The 27,577-nt window shown below is 39.8% G+C and overlaps 1 protein-coding gene across 1 annotated transcript; it reads right to left on the bottom strand.

Annotated features, from left to right (window-relative positions):
* Nucleotides 1-912: 912 nt before the first annotated feature.
* Nucleotides 913-27,080, bottom strand: rp1l1b (rp1 like 1b). Its single transcript, XM_088089522.1, has 5 exons — nucleotides 26,926-27,080; nucleotides 23,963-24,013; nucleotides 21,477-22,104; nucleotides 18,074-18,239; nucleotides 913-17,897 (listed from the first exon to the last, which is right to left on the bottom strand). The coding sequence occupies exons 3-5, from the start codon at nucleotides 21,960-21,962 to the stop codon at nucleotides 1,906-1,908; spliced, it is 16,644 nt and encodes a 5,547-aa protein (XP_087945648.1). The 5' UTR covers nucleotides 21,963-22,104; nucleotides 23,963-24,013; nucleotides 26,926-27,080; the 3' UTR covers nucleotides 913-1,905.
* Nucleotides 27,081-27,577: the final 497 nt, after the last annotated feature.

Below are 27,577 nucleotides of genomic sequence, written 5' to 3'. Positions count from 1 at the left end.
ACTTTCAAATGTAAGTAGTTGTGTTGTGCCAATCTATGCTAAATACAAACATTTTTTCCCCATTTAAGCACTGGTGAAACAGGAAATAAGCAACTGTCTCACATCTCACTTCATGCTGTAAAACGGACTTTAAAGGCTGCATGACATCTTCTTATGTCAATGAGAAAGCTTGCGAAGAGTGAGCTGCTCCTCATGGTAGCATTATGCAGTCAATCAGAATGACACCAATTATGTATGTCACATGAACACAAGAGACTGCAAATGGAAACTCTGACAGAGGCACATCCATCAGCTCTGCGTAATGGTGCTCACAGTTGGAGGAGAGTGAATTAAGTCTCAATAGACAGACTCTCGCACTCATTCACCATACCGTCATACAGAAGTTGATTATACTGTGTGGATATATATTATGTTCTCAAGTATCTTACACCCCCTCCAAAAGATCCCATCATTACTCACAAATTAACTGTTTTTATGGAATTTTATGGAATTTGCACGCAATTAAATTTTGTTTGGACAGATTTGTGATAGTGTAGTATTGCTGGTCAGGGTTAAGTTGGAATCATGGCAAATGCTGTAAAGTAAGCATACAGCATACAGATAAATATTTGTAACTGGATTGTGATATTGTTTTTACATCATTATTGTAAGTTTTTAACAATTTTTTTTAGGCTTCCAAGAAGCCGGTAGCTGTGGCTGGAGGTATGATGTTTTTGGGTTGTCCAGTGTCCCATTCTCATGAACAGGATATCTCAAAAATGCCTTCATGGAATTTCTTTAAATTTGGCACAAACATCCACTTGGACTAAATGATGAACTGATTAGATTTCATTGTTCAAAGGTCAAGGCCACTTTGACCTCATCGGTTTTGTGACAGTTTTGTGACAATTTTTTGTTGAGTTTGTTGAGTATACAAAAGATTCCCCAACAATGAATTTAAAGTACTTTTAATTTCATAGACAACAACAAATACAGTACATTCGGCAAAGGTAATGACCTCTGTATCACAGAGAATCTTGTATTTTCTTACTGATTAACACTGTTGAATGGACTAAAATACACAACATACTGTCATGATGCATAAAACCCTGCCATGATTTGTTGCGGTTCAGCTGCTATACAAGTCAGTTAAAGCTATAACGCAGTTACTTGTAAGAATTGTGAAGATGTTGCTCTTTAAATCCAGCACTAAACACACTTGTCAATGAACAGAACTGTATCTGCAGAATAGTAAGTTCAACATTCAAAATGAATATTATTAGCATTTTCTGGCTTTCCAGAAATATGAACTAGAAAAATATATATATTTAAATATAACCTTGAACCAAAAACCTTCAAAGAATACTTAAGATTAGATTAAATACATTCAGAGACTTGCTTAATCCTGCAAGAAAATGTTCAGCAGCAAAAACGGTGTCAATATATTGCAGTAATTTTAAGAAAAACTACAGTGTATGTGCATGTATGACATTTTAAAAACATAAGTGTAATCCATTAGCACAGTTTATCACTAATGCCATGTGTCTGCCTGAGGCTGACATTTCCAGCATTTGACAAGTAAGACACACCTCCTACATACAGGATATATTTATATATTTACATTCAAGTTTTTTATTATTCATTTTTTATTCAAGTGCACAATCAGTCGTTGTGCATGTGGTCAGTCCCAGCATTAGAAATGCTGCAACAAAGTGCCTGTGTTTCTTTAGTGAATGTTAACAAGATCTAATAATCTAGATAAATCAGTTAGCTTTACCAGACAGTTCTTGTTAGGTCTCATCTGGAAGACCTGGTTTAATGACTTAAACAAGAATGCTTGTAGCATCAATATAAGCTGCTGTCTCCTCCTCGATTTACTGCATCTCATTCTCAGTTCCCCTAAACCTTTACAGAGTCACAGTCAGCTTATGATGAGCTTGTTTTCAAAGTCTTTGACTCGAGGCTTGTAGCTTCTTCTTGGCTGTTTATTTCAGTGTCAGAATCTTCAATATCTGCATAAGTGCCGTCCTCAGATTCTGCCTTCACTTTATTTAAAGTATCAAGTGTGATTAACGACCTTTTCTCAGCTGCTTTTTTAGCCACCTCCGGATTATGTGTCTTGCTTGGAGCAAAATCTCGCTCACCTTGATCAGTTTCCTCCTCTGCTTCGTCTGAATCTTCCTCTGCTTCGTCTTCACCATCAGCTGAGTCTCCGTGGTGTTCTCTACAGTCATCATTGGTTGTCTCGGTCCACTCCTCCTCTTTTTCGGAGGCGTCTACATCTTCATCGTTATCGTGGCTTCCATTTACGATGTTAATGGGCTCACATTGTGTTCCATTTGTTGCTTGTTTGTCATTATCTTCATCTTCCACTGGTTTGTTTTCTGATATTTCCTCCACATCATCATCCTTATCTGGCTTCAGCTCCAGCACATCATCTGCTCCCTCTGTTTCATCGTTTGTCTCGGTGATAGCATCTTCTTGATGCTCTTCAGTCATGCCACTTTCTTTTTCTCCTTCTGTAAATTGCTCTCCATTATCTGCATATTCATCCTCTGTGTTTTCATTAGACTCTTCATTTCCTGTTCGGTCTTCTCCTCCAGATTCTTCTCCACCATCGCTTTCAGTTCTCTCATTCCCCGTCGTTTCCGGCTTATCAGAAGCCTCATCTGCCGTTTCATGTTCTTCACTCTCATCTCCTGTTGTTGCTGCCTCTGTGCAATCTTCACCTGTTGCTTCACACTCCCGAGCACTTTCATTTTCAGCGGATTCCTCCTCTTCATTTTCAGCCTCTCCTGATTCCCCGCCAGTTTGTTCACCTTCTTCCTGTTCCTCTTTTTCATCTTCCTCATCTTTTTCTTCTTCTTGAACTAATTCTTCAGCGGCACTGCTCTCTGCTATTTTTTCAGATGATTCTGTGCCATGGATCTCTTCCCCTGATGTGTCTTCAACAGGTTCTGCCTCACTTGAGGTTTCACTTTCATCTTTATCCACTTTATCACCTTCTGCATGTTCCTCTTCTCTCACACTTTCATCTGCAGTCTCAGGATGTGTTTCTGAATGCTCTTCTCCCGATTCATTTTCATCTGTGGCCGATTCATCGCCCTCTTCCTCAGATTCATTTTCAGTCACAGGTTTAGAGCTTTCTTCTTTTGCAGATTCCGCTTCCTCATTATTGTCTTCTTCTGCAGATTCTTCTCCATTTGTGGTTTCTTTCACCTCCTCTTCATGTGATTCATCATCAGATTTACTGATTTCCTCTTCATCCGAGTTTTCTTTTTCTGTGGCTGTGGCTTCCTCCGCACTCTCCTCCTTGGTGAAGTCCTCATCTGTGGCAACACCTTCTTTATCCACAGCACTCTCATCTTCAGTTGTTGCTGCTTCGGATGGTTCTTTTGACAGTTTGTCAGCTTTGGTTGTATTATCATTTTCCCCTGTAGTTTCATCATCATTTGTGGTGGCATCCATGCCTTCTGCAGAATCGTCTTCACTGCTAGCAGCAGTTTCTTCCACATTTTCAACTGTCCCAGCTTCTGAAGCCTCCTTGTTGTCAGATTCATGTTCAGTTGTAGCTGCCAAATCTTCTGCTCCACTGGCATCATCAGCTTCTTCCTTCATTTCATCGTCACTTGTTGCAGTAGTCTCTTTTTCTTCAGTGATTTCATCCCCACTTGTTGCTTTGTCAGTTGTTTCCTTCTCATCTGACTCATCTGCACTGGTGGCTTCTGCAGCTGCTTCTTTGTCAGATTCATGTTCAGTTGTACCTTCAACATCTGCTTGTTCTGCTGCATCGTTATCTTCAGCTTCACCTGTATCGTTAGTATCTTTTTCCACAGCACTTTCATCTTCAGCTGTTGCGTTATCGTCTGCAGTTTCATCTTCATTGTTTGTGGCAGGTTCATCCTGGTCAGATTCAGCCTCAGTTGTGGCTGCCACATCAGACTCATCTGCAGTATTTTCTTCAGCTTTGGTGGCCTCTGAAAGCTCTTCCTTTGAGTCTTCATCCACAGCTTCCTCAACAGATTCATTTTCAGTTGTTGGTGCCGCAGCAGTCGTTTCTGCTTCGATTTCATCTTCAGCAGTTTGTTCATTTGATTCATCTTCACTTGTGACATCCATCTCTTTGTCTGTGGCTGTCCCTGCTTCAGCTGGTTTCTTTAACAGTTCATCACCTGTGACATCGCTCTCCTCTGCAGTCTCATCTTCATTTGTGGTGGCACCTTCTGCCGAGTCATCATCACTAGTGGCAGCAGTCTCCGATCCATCGTCAACTGCCCCTGTGTCCAAAGCTTCTTCTTTGTCCGATTCATTTTCAGTTGTGGCTGCCACAGCACTTTCTTCGGCTGCCATTTCATCTTCAGCAGTCTCATCTTTCGATTCGTCTTCGCCAGTAGTCTCTTTTTCTACAGCATCTTCATCTTCAGTTGCTGCTTCTTCAGCTGGGTCTTTTGAGGATTCCTCAGCTGTGGCTGTGTCATCATTCTCATCTGCACTTGTGGCAGAAATCTCCTCATCATCATTCACTGTCTCTTCTTCCACAGCCTCATCTTTGTCAGATTCATGTTCACTTGTGGCTGTCATGGGTGTCTCTTCAGCATTTTCATCTTCAACAGTGGGGGATTCAGCAGAATCCCCCTTCAGATCGTCCTCACTTGTAACAGCAACCTCCTTTTCTACATCCTCAGTCGTTGCTTCATCACTTGATTCCCTTGACAGTTCATCACTTGTGGCATCCTCCGCCTCTACAGTCTCATCATCATTTGTGATGGCATCTAAACTCTTTGCAGAATCATCACCGCTGGTGGCAGCAATCTCTCCTGCGTCTTCACCTGCTTCTGCTTCCACAGCCTCTTCATGATCAGTTGTTTCTGCCACATCCTCATCTTCAGCTGTGGTGGCCTCAGCAGCCTCTTCATTCGATTCATCTTCACTTTTGAGAGCAGTCTCTTTTTCTATAGCAATCTCATCCTCAGTTTCTGTTTTTTCAGCTGTTTCCTCTTCCGATTTATCAGCTGTGTCATTGTTCTCATCTGCAGACTCTTCAGCAGTGGTGGCCAGAATGTCTTCTTCAACAGCTTCTTCACTGTCAGATTCATTTTCAGTTGTAGCTGCCGCAGCTGTTTCTTCTGCTTCAATTTCATCTTCAGCAGACTCTTCCTTTGTTTCATCTTCAGTTGTGATCTCCTTTTCTACAGCCATCTCATCTCCAGTTGCTGCTTCTTCAGCTGGTTCCTCTGACGATTCATCAACTGTGGCTGTATCATCGTTCTCCTCTGCAGACTCATCTGCACTTGTCGGGGCAAGCTCTTCTTTATCATCGATTGTCTCCTCTTCCACAGCCACCTCTTTGTCAGATTCATGTTCGCCTATAGATGTCACATCAGCCTCTTCTGCTGCTTCTTCCTTCAGTCCATCTTCACTTTTGGCAGCAATCCCTTCTTCTTCATCAGCTGTCCCTTCTGCCTCATCTTTGTCTGATTCGTGCTTAGTTAAGGCTGCCACAGCCGTCTCTTCTGCTGGAATTTCATCTTCGGCAGTCTCATCCTTTTCTGACTCATTGTCAGTTGCCACATGAGCCTCTTCTGTTACATTTTCATCTTCGGTTGCTGTGGCTTCAGCAGCCTCTTCCGTCAGTTCATCTTCACTAGTGGCAGCAATCTCTTCCTCATCATCAGCTGTCCCTTCTTCCACTAACTCATCTTTGTCTGATTCATGTTCGGTGGTAGCATCCACAGCTGTGTCTTCTGCTGGAATTTCATCTTCAGCAGTCTCATCTTTTCCGTCATCTCCTGTGACAGTTTCTGTGTCTACAGCCACATCTTTAGATTCTGCTTCTTTAGTTGGTTCTTTTGACAATTCATCAGCTGTGGCTGTGTCATCATTCTCATCTGCACTCTTGGACACAAGATCTTCTTTATCATCAATTGTCTCCTCTTCCACATCTTTGACAGATTCATGTTCACCTGTGGATGTCTTAGCAGCCTCTTCTGTGGCAATTTCCTCTTTGGCTGCAACAGCTTCAGCAGCCTCTTCCTTCAATTCATCTTCACTGGTTGCAGTAATGTCTTCCCCTTCATTATCTGCCCATGCTTCCACAGACTCATCTTTGTCTGATTCATTTTCAGTAGCTGATGCCACAGCAAACTCTTCTGCTGGAATTTCATCTTCAGCTGCTGTGGCTTCAGCAACCTCTTCCTTCAGTTCATCTTCATTAGTGGCAGCAAGCTCTCGTTCATTTACCGTTCCTTCTTCCACTGCCTCATCTTTGTCTGATTCATGCTCACTCGTGGCTGTCACAGCTGCCTCTTTGGTTGTAATTTCATCTTCAGCTGTTTCATCCTTTAACTGATCTTCGCCGGTCTCTTTTTCTACAGCCATCTCATCTTCAGTTAGTTCTTCTTCAGCTGGTACCTTTAGTGATTCATTAGCTTTGGCTGTGCCATCAGTCTCATCTGCAGACTCATCTGCATTAACTGCAGCAATCTCCTTGTCATCCTCAACTGTCCCTTCTTCCACAGCCTCATCTTTGTCAGATTCATGTTTACTTGTGGCTACCATAATGGTCTCCTCTACATTTTCATCGTCAGCAGTAGGAGCTTCAGATTTCTCTTCTCTAAGATCATCTTCACTTGTGACCACAATCTCTTTGTCTACAGCAATCTCATCTTCAGCTGTGACTGTGCCATCATTTTTATCTGCAGACTCATCTGCACTTATGGCAGAAATCTCGTCATCATTATCAACCATCTCTGATTCCACTGATTCAACTTTGGTTGTGACTGCTACATCATCCTCTTCTCCTGCATTGTCATCTTCAGCGGTGGTAGCTTCAGCTATCTCTTCCTTTGACTTGCTTTCCTCATTATCTTCAGAAAATACTTTCACTGTTTCTTCAGTACCCGTCTGTTCAGTCAGTTCTTTGACTGTATCTTCTGCTTCATTGGTTTCAGACTCATTTTCCTGACTTGCTTCTGCACACACATCATCTGCTGCAGCTGCAAAGCCATTTTCAGTATGATGGTGTACTCCATCCCCTTCCACTTCGCTTACAGCTTTGACAAGAACTTTTTCCACAAGGATTTCTGCTGCTGCTTTTGTTTCACCATCATTTTCAGAGTGAGATATACAGGTCATTGTCTGTTTATTGCCAGGATCGCCATTCTTCATGATCAGAATCCTCTTCAGGTCAAAGTCCATGGCAAGAGGTGCAGTATTCATAACCTCTGCAGGAAGTGGAGGCCTTGATGTCAGTTTTTTCTTAATGCATGTTTCACATGGACAATAATCATCTTCATTTTCACTTCGCTGGTCACTGTAAGACGTGCCTGTTGCTGAATCGTCACTTTTTTCTGCTTGGGGATCAACTGATTGTTTGAGCATAATCTTCAGCCTCCGTCTTCTCTCTTCTGTTTGTGTGGTTGAAGCGCGGGACATTGCTTCTTTAGGAGGTCTTGGTAAGCCTGCTTGGTCTTGAATTTTTCTCAGTTCCCTGTTAATACTTTTTTGGATCTTTTTGTGGACCTCAGTTTTAAGTTCGTTTATCATCATGTCAAGCTGCTCATTCTTATCCAAGTTCCATCGAACTTTGAACTCTCTCATTGCGTTGATGTAATGTGTCATGAACTGCTTTTCTAATTTACTTAATAAGGTTAGGACCCAAACAGGATCAGGATCTTGAGTAGTAATTTTGCTGCCATTTCCTGAACTTATGTCTGATGAGGGTGGTGTTTCTGGTAGTTCTCTTGGACTATCACTGCTTCCAGTTGTTTCATCTGTTGCTGGATCATCTTCATTTTGTTTTTCCTCATGCATTCCTTCTACTTTTCTCTCAGATGTCATCTGAGCTTCTGCTTCACCTTCACAGACTTCTTGTACTTTCATTAATGTCTGTGCACTTGTATTTGGTTGAGACACATTACGATTCACACCATCACTACTGTTCCCAGAGCCTGTAGAGCCACTACTAACATCCACACCAGATGATGACGTATGATTGAACTCATCATCCATGTAACGGTGATCTTCTTTCCTTGGCACATGTTCATTTCGCGGAGGATCACAAAGCCAAAGAGACTGAAGAATATTCATTAGCTCTTGGTATCTTGCATCCTTTTCGTTTGCATTTTTAGGATTATGGTCGATCAATTGCAACTTCACAAGGCAATCCAGAAGACCTCTTGCAGAAGTACTTAGTTTACGTCCATACACTGGAGAAATTTCTGGTAAACTGTTGCATCTGTCGACTTTGGGATTCAAAAGTACTTTCATCACCTGTACAGAGGAGTTAAAGACTTTTGAGTCATCGTCTCTTTGAGGACAGGTATTATCTGCATTTGGTGCCTCTGTGCTTACTTGGCAGTCATCATCAGGGACACTTTTCATCACAACTCCTTCATTTGTGTCTGTTTGTTTCTCAGCTTCAGAGTCATGGTTTTCATTATCCTTCATTCCGTTTATTTCCTCTGATGTGGGGCCATTTTTTTGTCCATCACAGTTTTCATTAAATTCCTCTATGTTATACATATCACCTTCTGATGGTATCGAATTCAGCCAGTCATTCACAACCTCAGTAGGGGATGCATTTGGGAGGCTGGATGGGACTAGCTCAGTGTCATCAGCATTTGAGTTCTTGTGTCTGCGTTTGCTGCTTTTGTCACTTTTGTTATCCTTGACACTCCTATCAATGTCTGCAGGATCCAGTGGACCATTTGTTGTCCTCACATTGGATTTTGATTCTCCTGTGGCTGGGATCTCACACGTCTCTTTGACAATATCTGAACTGGACAGAGTTTGTGACATATCACTTTCATTTGAATCTGCGTGACAAATCACCTTTTGTTTTGGTTGTGGTGAACTTTGACATGTTTCTGATTTTGGAATAGACTGAATTTTTGCTGGTGCATGATTTGCATCTTGCCTGCTTGACTTGCTTTTCATAGAGTTACAACTCCTCTTATCAACTGTATCTTGTTTCTCTTCCTCTAGCAAGCTGATTTCACTCTTGTCTTGAGGATTCCCAACTTCCACTGCAGTTATTGAAGAAACACTGGTCTTCTTATCAGCAGAAACATGAACAGACTCCTCTTTATTTTCTACACACTCATCCGTGGATATATCACTTACTTTGGATTTTCGGGATTTCACAGACAGATTTGACTTGACAGATAAAGAACTTTTTGGCCGCCCTTCACTTCTCTTTTCTTTAACCTCAGATGCCTTTGATCTACTGGAACGTGCTGAAGCTTTAGACTTTGATGACAAGGCTGTTGGTGCTCTGTCCTCACTCTCATCAACTGTCAGAGCAGGGATTTCAGACATGCCTGTCAATTCAGATCGACTGGATTTTGCCGACACGTGGCTAAGTGTTCTCTCTTCATTTTCATAAGTATTTTCATCAGCAGGAACATCAGATACTTTCGATTTCTTTGATTTCTCTGACACATTTGACTTTGCTGATGTGGTACTTAGAGCTCTCTCAGATGTCTCTTCACCATTTTCTTCAAGAGGATTTGCTGAACATTCAATAGCAGGGATTTCAGAAGCTCTTGAATCATTTAATTTAGTTGAACTATGTGATTTTGCTGATTTTGTTGACATTGCACTACTTGCTCTTACATCAGGTTCTTTGTCATGTGCAGTCCTTTCACTAGGGGTATTTTCAGATATGTTGGATTTCATGGTTCTTGAAGAAACATTTGACTTAACAGACAAAACACTTGGAGTCCTTTCTGTTTGATCTTCCTCCTCAGTGTGTGTGCCAGTTGTCTGTTCTGAAGCTTTTGATTTCCTTGACTTTAGAGACAAGTCTGACTTTACTGACTGGACTGACATGGAACTTGGTGTTCTCTCTTCAGTTTCCTCACAATCAGCCACATTTTCTTCAGTTTCATTTCCGCCATCTTCTCCTTTTACATTCAGAGAAACCTTTGATTTTGCAGATATTGATGTTACATTTGACTTGATGGATTTTGCAGACATTGAGCTCACTGCTCTCTCCTCTGCATCTTCTTCAGTGTTTTCATCAGCAATGTTAACTGCATCAGCAGCAGCTTTTGATTTTTTTGATAGGGCAGATGCACGTGATTGTCTTGATTTTGCAGATTTGATGGAGGTACTGCTTGGTGCTCGCTCCACAGTCTCCTCATAGGTCTCTTCCTCTTGAGTATTAGAAGCTTTTGACTTACTAGACTTAGCAGAAATATTTGACTGTACCGATTTGGCAGTTCTGGCTGATTTAGTTGACAGGGTGCTTGGTGGTCTTTGTGCAGTTTCCTCATCTTTTGACGCACTTTCCTCTGAAGGATCTTCACAGACTTTTGACTTATTTGATTTTACAGACATGGCAGACTGTGTGGATTTGGCTGACATTGCACTTTGTGGTCTCTCCTGAGCTTGCTCTTCGGCATTCCCATCATCAGAAATGTGTGTAGTTTCGATATGACAAACTTCAGAAACATTGGTTTTCGTAGATTTTGCTGAGGCATGGGACTTTGCTGATTTGGCTGACAAGGCGCTAGGGGCTCTCTTTGTATTTTCCTCATTTTCAGCTACATCCTCAGTAGTAACATCAGAAGCTTGTGACTTGGCTGATCTTTCAGAAACATGAGACTGAACTGATCTGAGTGAAATGCAGCTGGCTGCTCTTTCTTCAGTTTGCTCTTTGTTATTTTCTTCAGCAGGGCCGTCAAAGCTTTCTTTACCTGGAACATCAGAACATTTTGACCTTTCTGATCTGACAGAAATAGTTGACTTGACTGACTGAAAAGACACTGACTTGTCTGATTTTGCAGACATTGCACTTTCTGCTCGGTCTTCCACATCATTGCTCCCCTCTGGAGAATTAGTATCAGGAGGAACTTTAGAAGTATTGGATTTCATAGATACTGTAGAAGCATTTGACTTAGGTCTGGAGATGCTTTCCTCAACTGGAACATCAGCTGAAATTTTTGACCTACTTGATCTTTCAGAAACATTTGACTTGACTGAATGGATTGACATTGAACTTACTGATCTGCTTTCATTGAGCTCCTCTTCATTTTCCTTTTTAGGTGAATCAGCAACATGATCAGTAGGCATGTCAGAAGCTTTTGATTTCTTGGATGCTGCTGAAATATTTGACTTTGCTGATCTTGCTGATCGGACTGACAAATTGCTCCGAGCTCGACCTTCATGTTCCTTGTTATCAGAAATGTCTTCCTCAGCTGGACCTTCCTGTCCTTTTGACTGAGTAGATTTGACAGAAATAGCTGACTTTGCAGTTTTGGTTGACATTGCACTCTGTGCTCGTTCTTGGATTTCCTCTTCCCCATTGCCTTCATAAGGGGTGCCAGTACTTTTGACAGAACAAACTTCAGAAGCTTTTGATTTAAATTCTTCGTCTGCGACATCAGAACATACTGACTTTTTGGATTTGGCAGAAATGTTTGACTTAACTGACTGGACAGACATTGAGCTCACTGCCCTCGTTTCACTTTCCCCTTCATCAACTTTTTCCTCTGGAGTGTCTGCTTTGTCCTCCAAGGAACCTTCAGAAACTTTTGACCTCGCAGATGTTGCAGAAACATTTGACTTTTCTGATCTTACTGACACATTGCTTGGAGCTCTTCCTGCATGTTCCTCATGATCAGATATATTTTCCTCATCTGGACCATTGAGTTCTTTTGATTTAGCAGATTTGGCAGAAACAGCCGACTTTGCAGTTTTGGCTGACATTGCACTCTGTGCTCTCTCTTGAGCATCCTCTTTACCATCTCCATCAGGAGTGGCAGTACTTTGGACAGAACAAACTCCAGAATGTTTTGATCTGATAGATTTTGTAGAGGTATGTGACTTTGCTGACTTAGCCGACAAAGAACTTGGTGCTCTCTCTGCAGACTTTATAGATATTTCAGAAACATGCGACTGGACTGATCTGGCTGACATGCTGCTTGGTGCTCTTTCGTCATTTTTTTCTTTGTCATTTCCATCATCAGGGCTTTCAAAGCTTTCTTCAGGTGGAATACGAGTAGAACATTTTGACTTATTTGATTTTGTTGAAATATTTGATTGAACAGACTGGACAGACATTGAACTCATTGCCCTCCCTTCACTCTCCCCTTCAACACCTCTTTCCTCAGGATTGCCTTGTCCGTCTTCCAAGCAAACTTCAGAAAGTTTCGATTTTGTAGATGTTGCAGAATTATTTGACTTTGCTGATTTTTCTGATCTGACTGATACACTGCTTAAGGGTCTGCCTTCATGTTCTTCACAATCAGCTACATTTTCCTCAGCTGGACTATCAACTCCTTTTGACTTAGTAGATTTGGCAGAAATGGTTGACTTTGCAGTTTTGCCTGACATTGCACTCTGTGCTCGCTCTTGAGCTTCCTCTTCATCGGGAATGCCTGTACTTTGGACAGAACAAACTTCAGAGGCTTTTGATTTGACAGATTTTGTTGAAGCATGTGACTTTGCTGATTTGGCTGACATACTGCTTGGTGCTCTGTCTTCAGTTTGTTCTTTGTCATTTCCTTCATCAGTGATCTCAAATCTCTCTTTGCCTGGAACATCAGAACATTTTGACTTTTTGGATCTGGCAGAAATATTTGACTTAACTGACTGGACAGACATTGAGCTCACTGCCCTCCCTTCACTCTCCCCTTCAACAACTCTTTCTTCAGGATTGTCATCTCCATCTTTGAGAGGAACTTCAGAAACTTTTGATCTTGTAGATGTTGCAGAAACATTTGACTTCGCTGATTTTTCTGATCTGACTGATACACTGCTTGGAGGTCTGCCTTCATGTTCTTCATGATCAGCTACATTTTCCTCAGCTGGACCATCAACTCCTTTTGATTTAGTTGATTTGGCAGAAATGGCTGACGCTGCACTCTGTGCTCTCTCTTGAGCTTCCTCATCATCATCTCCTTCATCAGGAATGCCTGTATTTTGAACAGAACAAACTTCAGAAGCTTTTGATTTGACAGATTTTGTAGAAACATGTGACTTTGCTGATTTGGCTGACAAAGCACTCGATGCTCTCTCTGCAGACTTTATTGATATTTCAGAAACATGTGACTGGACTGATTTGGCAGACATACTGCTTGGTGTTCTGTCTTCAGTTTGTTCTTTGTCATTTCCTTCATCAGGGATCTCAAATCTCTCTTTGCCTGGAACATCAGAACATTTTGACTTTTTGGATCTGGCAGAAATATTTGACTTAACTGACTGGACAGACATTGAGCTCACTGCCCTCCCTTCACTCTCCCCTTCAACAACTCTTTCTTCAGGATTGTCATCTCCATCTTTGAGAGGAACTTCAGAAGCTTTCGATCTTGTAGATGTTGCAGAAACATTTGACTTCGCTGATTTTTCTGATCTGACTGATACACTGCTTGGAGGTCTGCCTTCATGTTCCACATGATCAGCTACGTTTTCCTCAGCTGGACCATCAAGTCCTTTTGACTTAGCAGATTTGGCAGAAATTGTTGACTTTGCAGTTTTGCCTGACATTGCACTCTGTGCTCTCTCTTGAGCTTCCTCTTCATCGGGAATGCCTGTACTTTGGACAGAACAAACTTCAGAAGCTTTTGATTTGACAGATTTTGTAGAAGCATGTGACTTTGCTGATTTGGCTGACAAAGCACTCGGTGCTCTGTCTGCAGACTTTATAGATACTTCAGAAACATGTGACTGGACTGATTTGATGGACATGCTGCTTGGTGCTCTTTCTTCAGTTTGTTCTTTGTCATTTTCTTCATCGGGGATCTCAAATCTCTCTTTAGCCGGACCATCACATGTTGACTTTTTGGATCTGGCAGAAATATTTGACTTAACTGATTGGACAGACATTGAGCTCATTGCCCTCCCTTCACTCTCTCCCTCAACAACTCTTTCTTCAGGATTGTCAACTCCATCTCCCAAAGAAACCTCAGAAACTTTCGATTTTGTAGATGTTGCAGAAACATTTGACTTTGCCGATTTTGCTGATCCTATTGATAAATTGCTTGGAGCTCTTTCTTCATGTTCCTCATGATCAGATAAATTTTCTTCAGTTGGACCTTCAAGTCCTTTTGACTTAATAGATTTGGCAGAAATTGTTGACTTTGCAGTTTTGGCTGACATGGCACTATGTGCTCTCTCTTGAGCTTCCTCTTCATCATCTCCATCAGGAATGCCTGTACTTTGGATGGAGCAAACTTCAGAAGCTTTTGATTTAACAGATTTTGTAGAAGCATGTGACTTTGCTGATTTGGCTGACAAAGCACTTGGTGCCCTCTCTGCAGACTTCAAAGATATTTCAGAAACATGTGACTGGACTGAAATGGTTGACATGCTGCTTGGCACTCTTTCTTCATTTTGCTCTTTGTCATCTTCATCACAGCACTCAGGGCTTTCTTCAGCTGGAACATGAGCAGAACATTTGGACTTATTTGTTCTTGAAGAAATACTTGACTTAACTGATTGTATTGACATTGCACTCACTGATCTTCCTTCAGTCTCCTCTTTAATAATGTCCTCAGCAGCATCACTGCAGTTTTCAGAAGGAACTGTAGAACCCCCTGATTTCTTTGATACTGCCGAAGCATTTGACTTAGCTGATGTAGCTGACATATTGCTTGGAGCTCGTTCTCCATGTTCTGATATTTTAGACTTGGCAGAAATATTTGAATGTGTTGATTTGGCGGACACATTTGACCGTGCTGATTTCACTGACAGTGCACTAGGTACCCTGTCATCCTCATATTCAGTATTAGTTTCTCTATCTGGACCGTCACAGCGTTTTGACTTGTTTGATGTTGCTGAAATGTTAGACTTGCTGGACTTTTCTGACATGCAGCTTGGTGATCTTTTGCTGGATTCCTTTTCAGCATGTCCTTCATCACAAATATCATCGTCATTATTGGGAAGAACTTCAGAAACTTTAGATTTTGTAGATGCTGCAGAGACATTTGAATTTACAGATTTTGCTGACAGTGTACTTGGTGCTCTTTCAGCAATGTCTTCATCTTCGTTGTTTTCCTCAGACCTATCTTTAGAGGCTTTGGACTTACTGGATATAGCAGATGATTTTGACTTGACTGATTTTTCTGACATGGCACTAGATGCTCTTGTTTCAGCTTCGTCATCTTCAATTTGCTCTCCATCATTTCCATCCTGATGATTGTCATCACTTTCCTTATTAGGAAGTTCAGATGATTTAGATTTGCTAGATTTTGCAGAAATATTTGACTTTGCCGATTTGACCGACAATGTGCTTTGTGGTCTCCCTTCACTCTCCTCTTCAGCATTTCCATCATCGGAAATGTCAGCATGAGAGTCAAACCTCTTTGATTCTGTAGATCTTGCAGATGCATTAGACTTAGCTGAGATAGCACTAGATGGTCTCTCCTCCACATCTTCAGCAGTTGCTTTTGACTTTCTAGATGCTGCAGATACATTTGACCTGATAGACCTAGCTGACATTGCACTAGATGTTCTTTCTTTATTTTCATCCTGTTTTTCTCCAGGTGAAAAATCAGACACTATCGATTGTTCAGATGCATTGGATTTGTCAGATTTTCTGGACCTCGCAGATGCATTTGACCTCATGGATTTCACTGACATGGTGCTTGGAGCTCTCCCCACAGTTTCCTCCTCCTCACCGCCAGCTTTATTTGATGACACTCCTGACAATGCACTAGGTGTTCTTGCATCTTTATCTTGTATTTCTTCCGTATTCTCAATTTCAGAGGTTTTAGACTTTGTGGATTTCGCTGACATGGCACTAGATGCTCTCTCTTGAGTATCTTCTTCAGCATTTTCTTCATCTTGTGGCTTAGATGCTTTTGAATGTGTAGATCTTGCAGAGATATTTGATTTGGCTGACATGACACTTGGCACTCTCTCTTGGTCTTCTCCAGCCTCTTCAGCTTCTTCCTCCCCCAAATTTTCATCACAATCTTTTGGCATTATTTGCTCATTTTCCTCCTCAGCTTGTTCTTTATCCAGATGAGATGAGACTCTTGATCCCTTTGATTTAACAGAGGCTTTGGATTTTGATGACATGGAACTTAATGCTCGTTCCTTATTAACATCCTCCTCTGAATTGTGTTGTTCTTCTATCTCCTCCTCACCATCAGCTTTATTTGACAAAGCCTCTGACAAAGCACTGGGTGTTCTTGCATCTGTATCTTGCACTGCTTCAGTATTTGCGGTTTCAGAGGTTTTAGACCTTGCAGATTTTTCTGACATGGCACTAGATGCTCTCTCTTGAGCATCTTCCTCAGCATTTTCTTCATCTTGAAGCTTAGATGCCTTTGAATGTGAAGATCTTGCAGAGGTATTTGATTTGACTGACATAACACTTGGCACTCTCTCTTGGTCCTCTCCAGCCTCTTCAGCTTCTTCTTCCTCACAATTTTCATCAGACTCTTTCGGCATCATTTGCTCAGTTTCCTCCCCAGCTTGTTCTTGATCTGGGATTGAAGAGACTCTTGATCCCTTTGATTTAATAGAAGCTTTAGATTTTGATGACATGGAACTTAATGCTCGTTCTTCATCAACATCCTCCTCTGATTTATGTTGTTCAGCTGCCACTTCAGATTTTTCAGATTTAGAGGATTTAACAGACATGCTACTTATTGGTCTCTCCTGTGTTTCTTTGCCATCGTGCATTTGCATTGCTTCAGTTGTAACATCTAAAACATTAGATTTGGATTTTGTAGAGGCATTTGAATGAACTGAAATGGCACTTTCGGACCTTTTGTCCTCTACTTCAGACTCTGTATTCTGTTTTGCCTCAGATTTATTTGTTCTGCCAGAGGTATTTGATTTGACAGACATGGCACTTGATTGATCCCTTTGTATCCCACCTTCTTCTTCAGATTGGGCTTTGATTTGTCCTTTTGTACTATCCTTAGGATCTTTAGAAACTCCACAATTACAAGTATATGATTTTTTTGATTTTCTTGACTTGCTTGAGTGTCCCGAATCATTGGATGCTCTTTCTGTAGGGCTCCCTGCACCTCCAGTGGTCTCTTCCCTTTCAGGTTTACTATTCTGAGAAGATGCTCTTGAAGCACTCGGTGGGACATCATCGTTATCACTTTGATGGTCCTCATGGTGTGTTATTACCTCAGAAGAAGCACTCGGTGTAGATCCTTTTTGTTCTTCTTGCTCTGGTTTTTGAGCAGTACACAGATCATTTGCAGAACTGACAACACACTCCTCACAGTTGTCTGGTGTGGAGGATTGCACCTTGCACTTTGGTGAGCAAGTATCACTCCTGATGGTGCAGTACTCTACAATTTCAGATGCCTCAACAGTATGCTGCACACAAGTTTCTCTCTCTACCACTTGTTCTGTATACTCATCGCTAGTTTGCCTTTCAACCACCGTCTTTCTAGAGATCATTGTATGTGAGGAAGCACTTGAACTGGAAGTTCGAACACAGCGGGTTGCTCCTTGTGTGTCTGGAACATTTTTCCAGATGTCGTAATCTTGGCAGTGACTGCAGCAGTGAGGACACTGAAGCTCCTCTGTTTGTCTTTGATAGCACCTTGTGACATAAGCCTCATCTTGCTCACCAGCAGAGATGTTTTCAGATTCTGAATGGCTTCTATCACTAATCTGTCCAAAACTGGGATTATTGTGCCGTTGTAGGATCTCACAGGTCCCGCCTGTTGTCTTTTTTACTTGGGTTGACCAATGTATTGTTTCGTCATTTTGTAGCCGGAAGCGCACTTTCATTTCCATAGACAAACTGCCATCTTTGTTAACACGAACCCGTTTCTCTATATCATCTTCTCTCATTCCATCACCAGCGTGCGGACAGCAATCCACATTATCCGGAGACTCAGTTCCATCTGGTAACGACTTATCCGATGACACTGACTGCCTGGTGGATCTGTTGTCAGACTCCAGTTGTGGATTGCTGACACTTGTCTTTGTTGGAAGTCCTTGGTTTACCATAAAGACACAAAGAAGAAGAAAAAATACAGTTTACATAGCTCATTGTGTACAATATAATTATACTGAATACTGCAGGTAAAACACTACTTAGAATATGATTAATAATTAATATTAAAAACTTAATTCAGATATGATGTCCATGACAATTAACTGCTTCTCCCACCTTCATGTCCTTCAGTGCAACCATTGGAACGAGACCTCACACCCAGCTTTGGAAGTTTGTCATCAGATGTTTTCCGAAAATTCTCCAAGATGGATGGGTGGGAAGGCTCACGTCCCACACAGACAAGAACACTAGGACATTGCATCAGACTCTGAACATTGTCAATCTGAAACAGAGGAACATAAAGTATTAGGTAGGAGTGAGTTTGTTAACCCAATTCAGTTTTCAGCAAAAAAAAAAATGCATAGTGCAGACTTTTATAGCCTTAGTATTTACTACTGTACCTTTAAAGAGGCCTCCTGAATTAACAGGGACTACATTGTTGCCTTTTGTTTCTTAAAATATACCATTGGCTGGAGTTTTTAGTGCTATAGATGCACTAAAAAGGTGCATATTTATGAAACTGTAGTCATAGTGGAGTTGTGACTCTGCAGTGTTGGTGCTATATTCTAACCCACTGAGCTGCACAATGTCCATTGATGTCTATGACACTTTAACACTCGTGCCATTTCCCAGAGATCATCCTGGATTAGGATATTTATCTTGTGTTTGACTCACCCCCTTCTTTTGTAGGGATTTAGAGACAAAATAGGGACAATGCGTAGACCCAATTATATTTCTTGTTTCTAAAATGTGCCCCTATAATTATTTTCTATTTGCTGCCCTTTATGTTTAGTAAAAGAACAGACATTTATTAAATGCATGACTACAAACTAACATCAGACAAACACATTTAATCTTTAAAAGTTTCTGAACACATTTGATATTAGACAAAATCTTAATGTGGAAAAGGGCAACAGAAGTGTTATCTTGGTCAAATGTGAGTTACTAATTTGTATAGACAAGCAGAGGAGTGGTGTGAGCATTGTAATCCATTACACACAGTCTGTCTTTGTGCCCATTGGTACAAAAGTGGATGACTAATTGATCATCCTCTTCATCACATTGGGGTGAATTAAAATGTAAGTCGTCTGTCTCACAGGTGATTAGCCTGAATGGCTAAATGCTAATCTAGTGTGTGTGTACTGACCTGTTTTCCCTAGCATCTCTACACAAAGGCCAAATGAAAGTAGCTTGCTTCCATATTGATGAACACATCTTCTGATAAAAACTATGCATCTTTAAGTTTGGTAATATTGAAATTTTCAGAGCATGTCAGAGCACATCATCTTATTACTAACCCTTTGAAACCTGGAGTGACATGACTTTTCTTGTGCTGCTTTCAGACACTTTTCACATGTATTTAAACCTTTGAACCCTGAGGAATTTGGTGCAATTTCTTAAAAAAAAAAAAAAAGAGCTATTTGGTAAGAAATGTTCCACTAATTGCAATAAATTAGTTAATTTAGATTTATTTTGTAGGGAAAATGTCTAGGAGAAAAAAGACCCTTGGGAAAAATGTATTTCTAATTATCCTAATGAAATACTTTAAATCATGTTGCATATTTATTATAACGTTTGAAGCTTATATAAAGTTTATTCATAGGTAATTTGTTGGGGTTTTTTTACTTTTTTGTAATTTTCAGGATATTTTCTTTTACCTTTTAATAATTTCTTGCTAATGTTTGTGTCATCTCTTCTTTCATTGCCTCTCCCCATGTTTTTTTTTAAGAAATAAAGCCATTTTGCTCAGATTTCAAAGGGTTAAAAGTACTTAAACACTATTCCAAACCATACTGGGTTGTTTAAAAATCACTCGGGCTTAAAAACTACTTCTTCCACATAAAAAAAAAAGCAACACTTGTGCATCTTAAAACGTAGATATTATATTAAACCAATATGTCTGTATAATTTCTATTGCATAGTTTCATTATGTTGTAAAGTAGCAAATAGTTTAAAATACAACTACTCCCATTTGTTTGTGTGCTTTTGTTTTTTTCCCCCTGAAACACAATATTGTATATTGCTGCTTCTCTTCACTACTGACAGCTATGCAACTCAGGGAAAAACATATACTCAAATATTGAGAGTTGTGTTGATTTTATTTTGTTCATGAGCAGTCAGTTTTGATGAAAGTGCAGTTTTGAATTTGAAAATCCAATGTTGGTGAAGGCAGATGAATGGCTTCATCCATGGTCACACAAAGCCCAGGTGAATATAATTAATTGCCACTGTGGAAGACACATTTCTGAGACACCTCTGGTATCAAAGTAGGAGAGTGGAGTTTCAACGTTGACCTGTTTTTCGCTCTCTCAAAAATAGCTCTGATTTGACCAAGATTAATGGGTTTTGGAGAGATACCGACGATCTCCATGTGAGTGTGAGGGAATATCCCCGTTCCATTCCCTTATGCCTGTACTCCAAATAATTATCATACTAGACTTTGATTACAACAAAACTACTAAGTGCAAACAAAAATCTAATCTTGTGTTTAAATCCAGAATTAAGGAGCTAGAAGTGGATTCCTAAAAATATCAGTTCTAAATTTAAATGGCTACCAAACTAACTCTTTTGAGTTGTGTGTTCCTTGATTAACTTTCTTTTATTTTGTCTTCTTTTGTATTATTTGTGCTGTCTGTCTGCAACTATGTGTTTTTATTCATGCTGCTGCCTGTCTTTACAAGTTGGACTTGAAAAAGAGATTCTTAGTCTTAGTGGGACTCTCATTAAATAAAAGAAATAAAATAAAGTGCATACTTGTTGTATAAATGTCACCAATGTCAGCGTGTTTGCAGCAGGGCTGACAGTTACTCTCCACTGGGATTTAGTAGGGATTCAGTCCCGTCACTAGAGGCCTCTCTTCACTCTGGTTTTCAGTCTCAGGCCTGAATAATAGCAATTTCTAACAACACTTCTCAGAGTACTTTTTTAAAGCCAAATGCAGCTCATTGCACTACTGTTAATTTCAGATTGAGCCATCCTTTCATTTCACAAGGACACTATCCATTTAGGGTCAAGCACAGAAACTTCCTGATTTCCTGACCACATGATAAAATAAGATTACATAAAAGCAGTGTAAGCCTAAACTCTCTGTGGGTTAGATAAGAGAATATCAAGTTGAAAAGAATGTGGAAATTAAATAGAAATTTATAGGTAAAAACAGGAAGGAACCAAGGTGTCTTTCAGGAAAAAAAAGTAAAATGCCTTTATTACATTGACAGGTTCTAAAGGTAGAGCATGATTAAAAAGTATTACTTGTTTGATGCGCCTGAATGAGGATGGAAGCTGAATCGTATCGAAGAAGTTATCGCTTTTAATCGTGTTCTACATTTAAAACCTGCTAATGTAATATAGGCATCTAACTTTTTTTCCTTAAGACTAGTGCCTTGGCTCCTTACTGTTTTTACTAGATTTGTTTATGCCCTTCACAAAAGAGCACCGCCTTTTTTGTACTTTTACTAGTTTCGAGAAGCTCTCCTGGTTTTTGTCTTTTCATAAATTCATAGGTGTTTATGCTGCTTACCTTGCGGCCCTCCAGAGTGTACAACTTCCTGATGTGGTACTGCATGAGTTCAGAAACTTCCTCTAGAAAAAGCCCAAAACTGCGTAGACTCCTCCGGTGCAAGACGATGGTCTTCCTGGATGATGGGTCGCTGTTCTTCACCAGCACCACCCTCTTATTGTACCTATGATGATGAATGTGGCCTGAATGCACATCAGGGTGCTCCCCAGGCCTCGTTGGTCCCCTGAGAACATACTGGTGTGGATGATGGAGGTGATATGGCGCTTGAGTGTGATACAAAGGTGTCTCTAATGCTTCCAGGGCGTGGGTATGTCTGTACTCAGAGCAAAGGTAGCATTCCTCCAGAGGTTCATGCTGGGCCACCAATCCGTGGTGGTGGATCCTGGGAAACCGGCTCATGTGATGCTTGAAGGGGAGAGAGGACTTGTGGGAGCCGTCCCCGCCTACAGCATTGAAGCACTGGAAGTTGCGCCTGTGGGAGGACATTTTGGGTGGTAGTTTCTCCGCTCTGGCTGAGGGATGGTCTCACAGAAGAAGAAGAAGAAGAAGAGGGCAGGTCATGATTCTCCGCCTAGGAATAGGAGAAGGCATGGCACCACACATCTGCACGGCTCCATCTCATCCCAGGCTGAAAGAGAATTTAAAACGACAGGTGAACAAAACAGAACAGGTCAAAGAACAGAAGTTAAATGTTTAAGGTAAAGCAAAAGTCACAAAAACATGACAGAAATTCCTGGTACCTTTACATGTAACTTTTCTCCTGGGCTAACTTGCGTGCAGACAGTGAACTTGTACTTGAACTTTATGACCCTTTTAGCTTTTCCTTTTAACCGAACTAGGCACCTTAGCTTTTCCTCCAAAGTACTTAAGTCTAAATCAGTACCTTTGTTTGATAAGGACTGACCTAAAGCTTGTCTGAAAAAGAAAATCCCCACAAAGAGACACCTTTAAGGCTGTTGGTGTAATCGCCATAGTACTGTCCTGCGTTCATCTTGTGTCTAGAAGTACTAAGTCAAAGGTAACTGGCTTTGCTGCTTTAATAAAGACATTTCACCACTGATCTAAGAATCTTCTTAAGTTAAAGTCCGTGTGCCTCAAGATGTCCTGAAGGTCTATGAGGGGTGAAAATAACAAGAATTAATTGATAAAAATGGAGGGCATGAGAGTGCATGTGAATTGATAAAAGGAGCAGTAAAAATATGTGATAAATTATCACGTAATTTGATTTGTTTGTCTGCCATTCATCATTCATATTACTAAATGTCTACATGTTTTGTTTACAGCAAGCAGTTTTTGTTACTTATGCCCAAAGTGTCAATCAAAAAAATCATTTCCACAATAAAATCACTTGATTAATATCCCATAGTTTTTTATTCCATTTTTCATTTCACAACCATTTTTCCCCTCAATTTTTCAATTCTCACACATTTCATCACTTACACTATCAATCTGTAAACATTTTCATTGCTTCCATTTTTTTTTGTTACTCCCACCCTTAAGGCCGCTTTCTGAAATGATAAATGGCAATTTTGTGTTGCAAATGTTAAAATATGAATGTAAAATTATGAAACATGGCTCTGTTTACATTGTATCACAACTGTTTCAGTCAAATCAGCTTCAAATGGATCAAAACTCTTAATAATTTATCATTCAATTCATTCAATTCCTTAAAAGCACATCAATTTTTACTGCTCCATTTTGCATTTTCATCACCTTCATTTTTCTTACTTCCACCATTTATAAAAGGTCCAGTGTAAGAGGGGGTGTCTTAGGGGGATATATCAGCAGAAATTGAATATAATTAAATAATGATGTTTTCTTTAGTGTACAAATCATCTGAAACAAGAATTGTTGCTTTTTCGTTTCGGCGTTCATATGTGTATATGGAGTAGGTCCTCTTCCAAGGAGTCCACCACGTTGCTTCTACAGTAACCCAGAATTGACAGACCAAACACTGGCACTTTGCATTTTCCCATCAGCCACCATACTTCTCCTCCATTCTTGGCACATGTGAGAAGTTACATCTGGCTGCAATCTGCGACTTAAGTGCTAGATGCCACTAAATCCCTCACTAGACCTTCAAAACCTGAATGACAGCATCAGTTGACAATTTGTTGACAATTATTTTGTTAGCTTTAGATCAGAGACTAACATGCGCTCATTCACCTTTCATATATTTTTCACTGATGCACTTTTTATGTACACTATGCTATTATATTGACATTGTCAGACAAATATATCAAGGCTGAGAATAGATTCATTCACAGTTCAGCAGCTGCTGAATTCATCCACCATTGCAAATATCTGTCACGTTTAAAGTGGGATACACATGACAGGGTTGTACATACTGTAACATACTGATCTCTGCTGAGGAGCTCAAAGAGTAAATGAAGGCAGGGATAATGAGGATACAGCCACAAATAAATCCTCCAAGTGACTTTAAATAACAAGCTTAAGTCTCTGCAAGCAGTGAAAGTGGACATTACCTCAGTGATCGTCACTGTCACTGAAGAACACACATCCATAGCCAGCGTTTCCTGCAATCAATAACACAAGGATTACCTATAAAAAGCAGCAATATCTGCAATAAGGACAATGCATGCTTACTGTGACAATACTCTGAGGTAAAGATAATTCATTGTTGCCCGATGGAAAGGGACACAAGCCAATTATGAAATGCAAATAAAAAATGAGTCAAATTCAGTGGTTATAAAATAGGCTAAGCTTGACTGGCATGTATAAAGAAGAGGTTTGGCTGTTGTCCTGTTCTTGTATTAGAAATGCTGTAGACAAGTAAAACAAGAAAAAAGAAAAATAATTGATTGCTGTAAATAATCGTATATGTCTTGTTGCCAGCCTCGGCCTGTAAGTCTTGAGGCTGAAGCTACTGTATATCCATTTATAGCCTCTGAGGCATTTTGATTGTCTTAGAATATAATTTGCGTAGAAAAGGTTACTCTTTCCTCCATAATCCAGGATTATGACAGTGAATTATAGGATGGGTTGCATCAACAAGGATTCATTTTTAAAGCCATGCAAATGACAGTTAACTTTAAATAATGTTGCACCGAACTTTAAAACTTGCTTGAAATGAAGAAAGATTGCATTTATATCTCTTTAAATGCCAGTTTAGTTTTTACTCTAATCCTGTGTTTGATTTACTTCTTTTGAACCCAAACTTTTAACTCAAAATGTGATCTAGTATCAATTTTAAGCTTACACTTTAGAAGGTTTGATTGTTAAAATGCCCCCCCTCCTTTCAAGCTTAAGAGACTTTCACATTTTTTTCTATGTGTCAGCAAATACCCCACTCATCAACAGTAAAGCTTTTACGTGTCTTTAAAACACGGTTGCTAACAAGTGGCTACCTGAGACTACAGAACGTCATCACGCCGTCAACCATGACTTTACAGCCTTGTTGTGCTGGTGATGTTAAGTCATGCTAACTATTTAAAAGCCTAATGTTAGCTTCTCTTGGTGATTGGAATTAGGCTTCAAAAATCCTAAAAGTGATGTTCATTTGTGAAGATTGTCTTGCTGAACAAACGTGCAAGTACCATGAACTTTTCTATGCCACAAAGCTTATTTTCTGTAACAATCTAAAATCCAATGGAAAAATCCCACAAGCTTTTTGACAAGGGAACCAGGACAAAACTAACTTTGGCGTTGGCCTACAGAAAAACGTCATCCCAAGGGCACTTTCAAGATATGGGTTCAGCAAAGAAATTGTAATGATGCTGAAGAAGATCACCTGTCAAACATGGCAGTGAAAGAAAGAGAAATTCAAACTTTCTGCCAGGTGCTACCGGTTAGTCACTTTTATTCTTATTGAGCTGTTTTTTTTTAACTTCTATTAATTGACCACATTGCTCCATAAATTAGTCCAATAAGTTGTTTTATTCCTCAAAGAACTAAAAATTAGAGATCTACTGAGTCGACATGAGTAATATTAGCCTAGCTAACTGACTTTTAGCTGGCTAGCAAACAATGTAATGTTTCAGAGTAGCTGAGAGTGAGCAGTTCCCGTTTGTAAGTCTTTTACTTACTCGATTCGAACAGCATGCAAATTTAGTTACTAATTTATTGCTCCAATTTGGCCAAGTTTTTCTCAAATGGCCATCATGAGTAACATAAGCATGCTAACTGACCTAGCAAACAATGTGACCTTTTGGTAAGGAATGCAGAGCAGCCGAAAAGTAAGTGATACCTACTGCATCCCGGCATCACAGAAATTTATTTGTTTATTGCTCCATTAATTCAACCAACCAATTATTATGAGGAAAAAAAGTAGTGCTTCTTCTGCTGTGCCATCAAGAGTAATGTTAGGCTTATTAACTTACTGACTTTATAGGATTGACTTTTAAGCTAGCTAGCAAACAATGCAGACTGTAAAAAAAAAAAAATAATAACAATGAAAATTGTTTTAATTTAAAAAGTTAATTTCTGGGCTGCCTTAATAGCATCTCTTTACACCAAGATTTTTTTTTTATTGTGTAACAGAGCTTAATTAATGCTTAATTTTAAATCTGGAATTACTCATTTTAAACCTAGCTTTGCTTAACTCTGATCAGAACTAATCTTAGATTAAATTAATCCTTGTTGGTGAAGCTGTACAATATTTCAGCTAAGACTTCAGAGTTTTGAATAAATTCTTGTAATATCAATCATATCATCTGTGATCTGAAACCGCCCTGCATAGCCAGCTATACTTAAACCTCTGACAATGCTGACATCGTCCATCATATGTTTTATGACCTCAGGAACAAGCCAAGGCATAGCATCAAATATTAAATTACAAAAATGCATGGCTATTGATACAAATGACAACACATTATTCTGCAATATTTAATTTTAGAGATGCTTTTTTTTGCAGTATGTCAACATTATATCTGCCATAGTAGGGTTTGTGATAATGAAAAGGTACAGAGAAAATATACTTGCTTGTAAAGATTACAGCATAGGCAGTACTGGGTTGTGCAGTTTGCAAAGTTGCAGAATGTTTTTATTTCAGAAACATGGCACTGAGACAATTATTCTACAAACTAACAGCTTCTCAGTGGATTACAAATGCGAAAAGTATTTTTCTTTATTCAACCTGACTAGGAAACATATGTGGCCTTGGATGCCTAGAATAATGCTATTTATCCCTAAGGTGTCATGTTTGCCAACTGAGGCTCCTAAATAAGTTCAAACAAGGAAAATAAAAATCACATCCTGCACACAGGCCAGCCTGAGTTTAACACAGATTATTGCATCCTTTCTTTGTGTGAATCACATAAACAAGCTACTGCATGACATGACTTTAATCTTAACTTAATTTTATTTTCTGTAAAAGCAGTTTCTAATGTTATTATTTTGGTTATTAGACCACTTTTGTGATGCTAAGCAAATTGCTTTTTCACAAGATAAAGCAGTCCAGACAAAATGTACAATAAGTAGAAATACTCACATGATCCACAATCATAAAAGGACCAAAGTGAAAATAAATAGTCCCAAAGCCACAGCATGTCAGATCCAAACTCCAAAAAGAAAACACCGGAGCTATTGCAAGCAGAAAGAAGAACCCAGTTCAAAAGCCTCCCTCCAGAAGCGGGCCTACCTGCTAATCACATACATGGGTAGCTAAGGATAGAATGAAAAGCCCTGCTAATCACTCTGAGATTGGACTGAAATCTGCTGAGGCTTTGGACACATGACTTGGACTTCACCATTGCATAAAGGGAGTTAAACACGCTTTTAGAAGGCAGTTGAAGGCTCAGTGACAATCTATGACTAGGCATAATGCTCCTGCTTTTATCTGCCATGTTTTGTCCCTTCAGTCATCATTATGTGGCTGCAGTGTCTGCTGGGGTTTGTCTCTAAGACTATGGTTAGGCTATGTGTTATATCTGAGCAACATAGACCATATGCAAAATATGAATAATTATTATTGTACACCAACTTGTCTTGTTTATTATGTGAAAGTATTCTTTTTGCAACTTTTGCAATAAAATGTTATTTTAACATTAAAGTGTTAAAGATCACTACCAAACTAACCAGAACATTGCATCTCACAGGTTTTAAAGCCTTTATAGGCAAATGTGATAAAAATGTAATTGACT

This window comes from Plectropomus leopardus, chromosome 16 (genome assembly GCF_026936395.1).
Source record: "Plectropomus leopardus strain MGB_pleo_1.0 chromosome 16, ASM2693639v1, whole genome shotgun sequence".
NCBI classification, from domain to species: domain Eukaryota; kingdom Metazoa; phylum Chordata; class Actinopteri; order Perciformes; family Serranidae; genus Plectropomus; species Plectropomus leopardus.
This window is presented reverse-complemented; position numbering and strand designations above follow the sequence as displayed.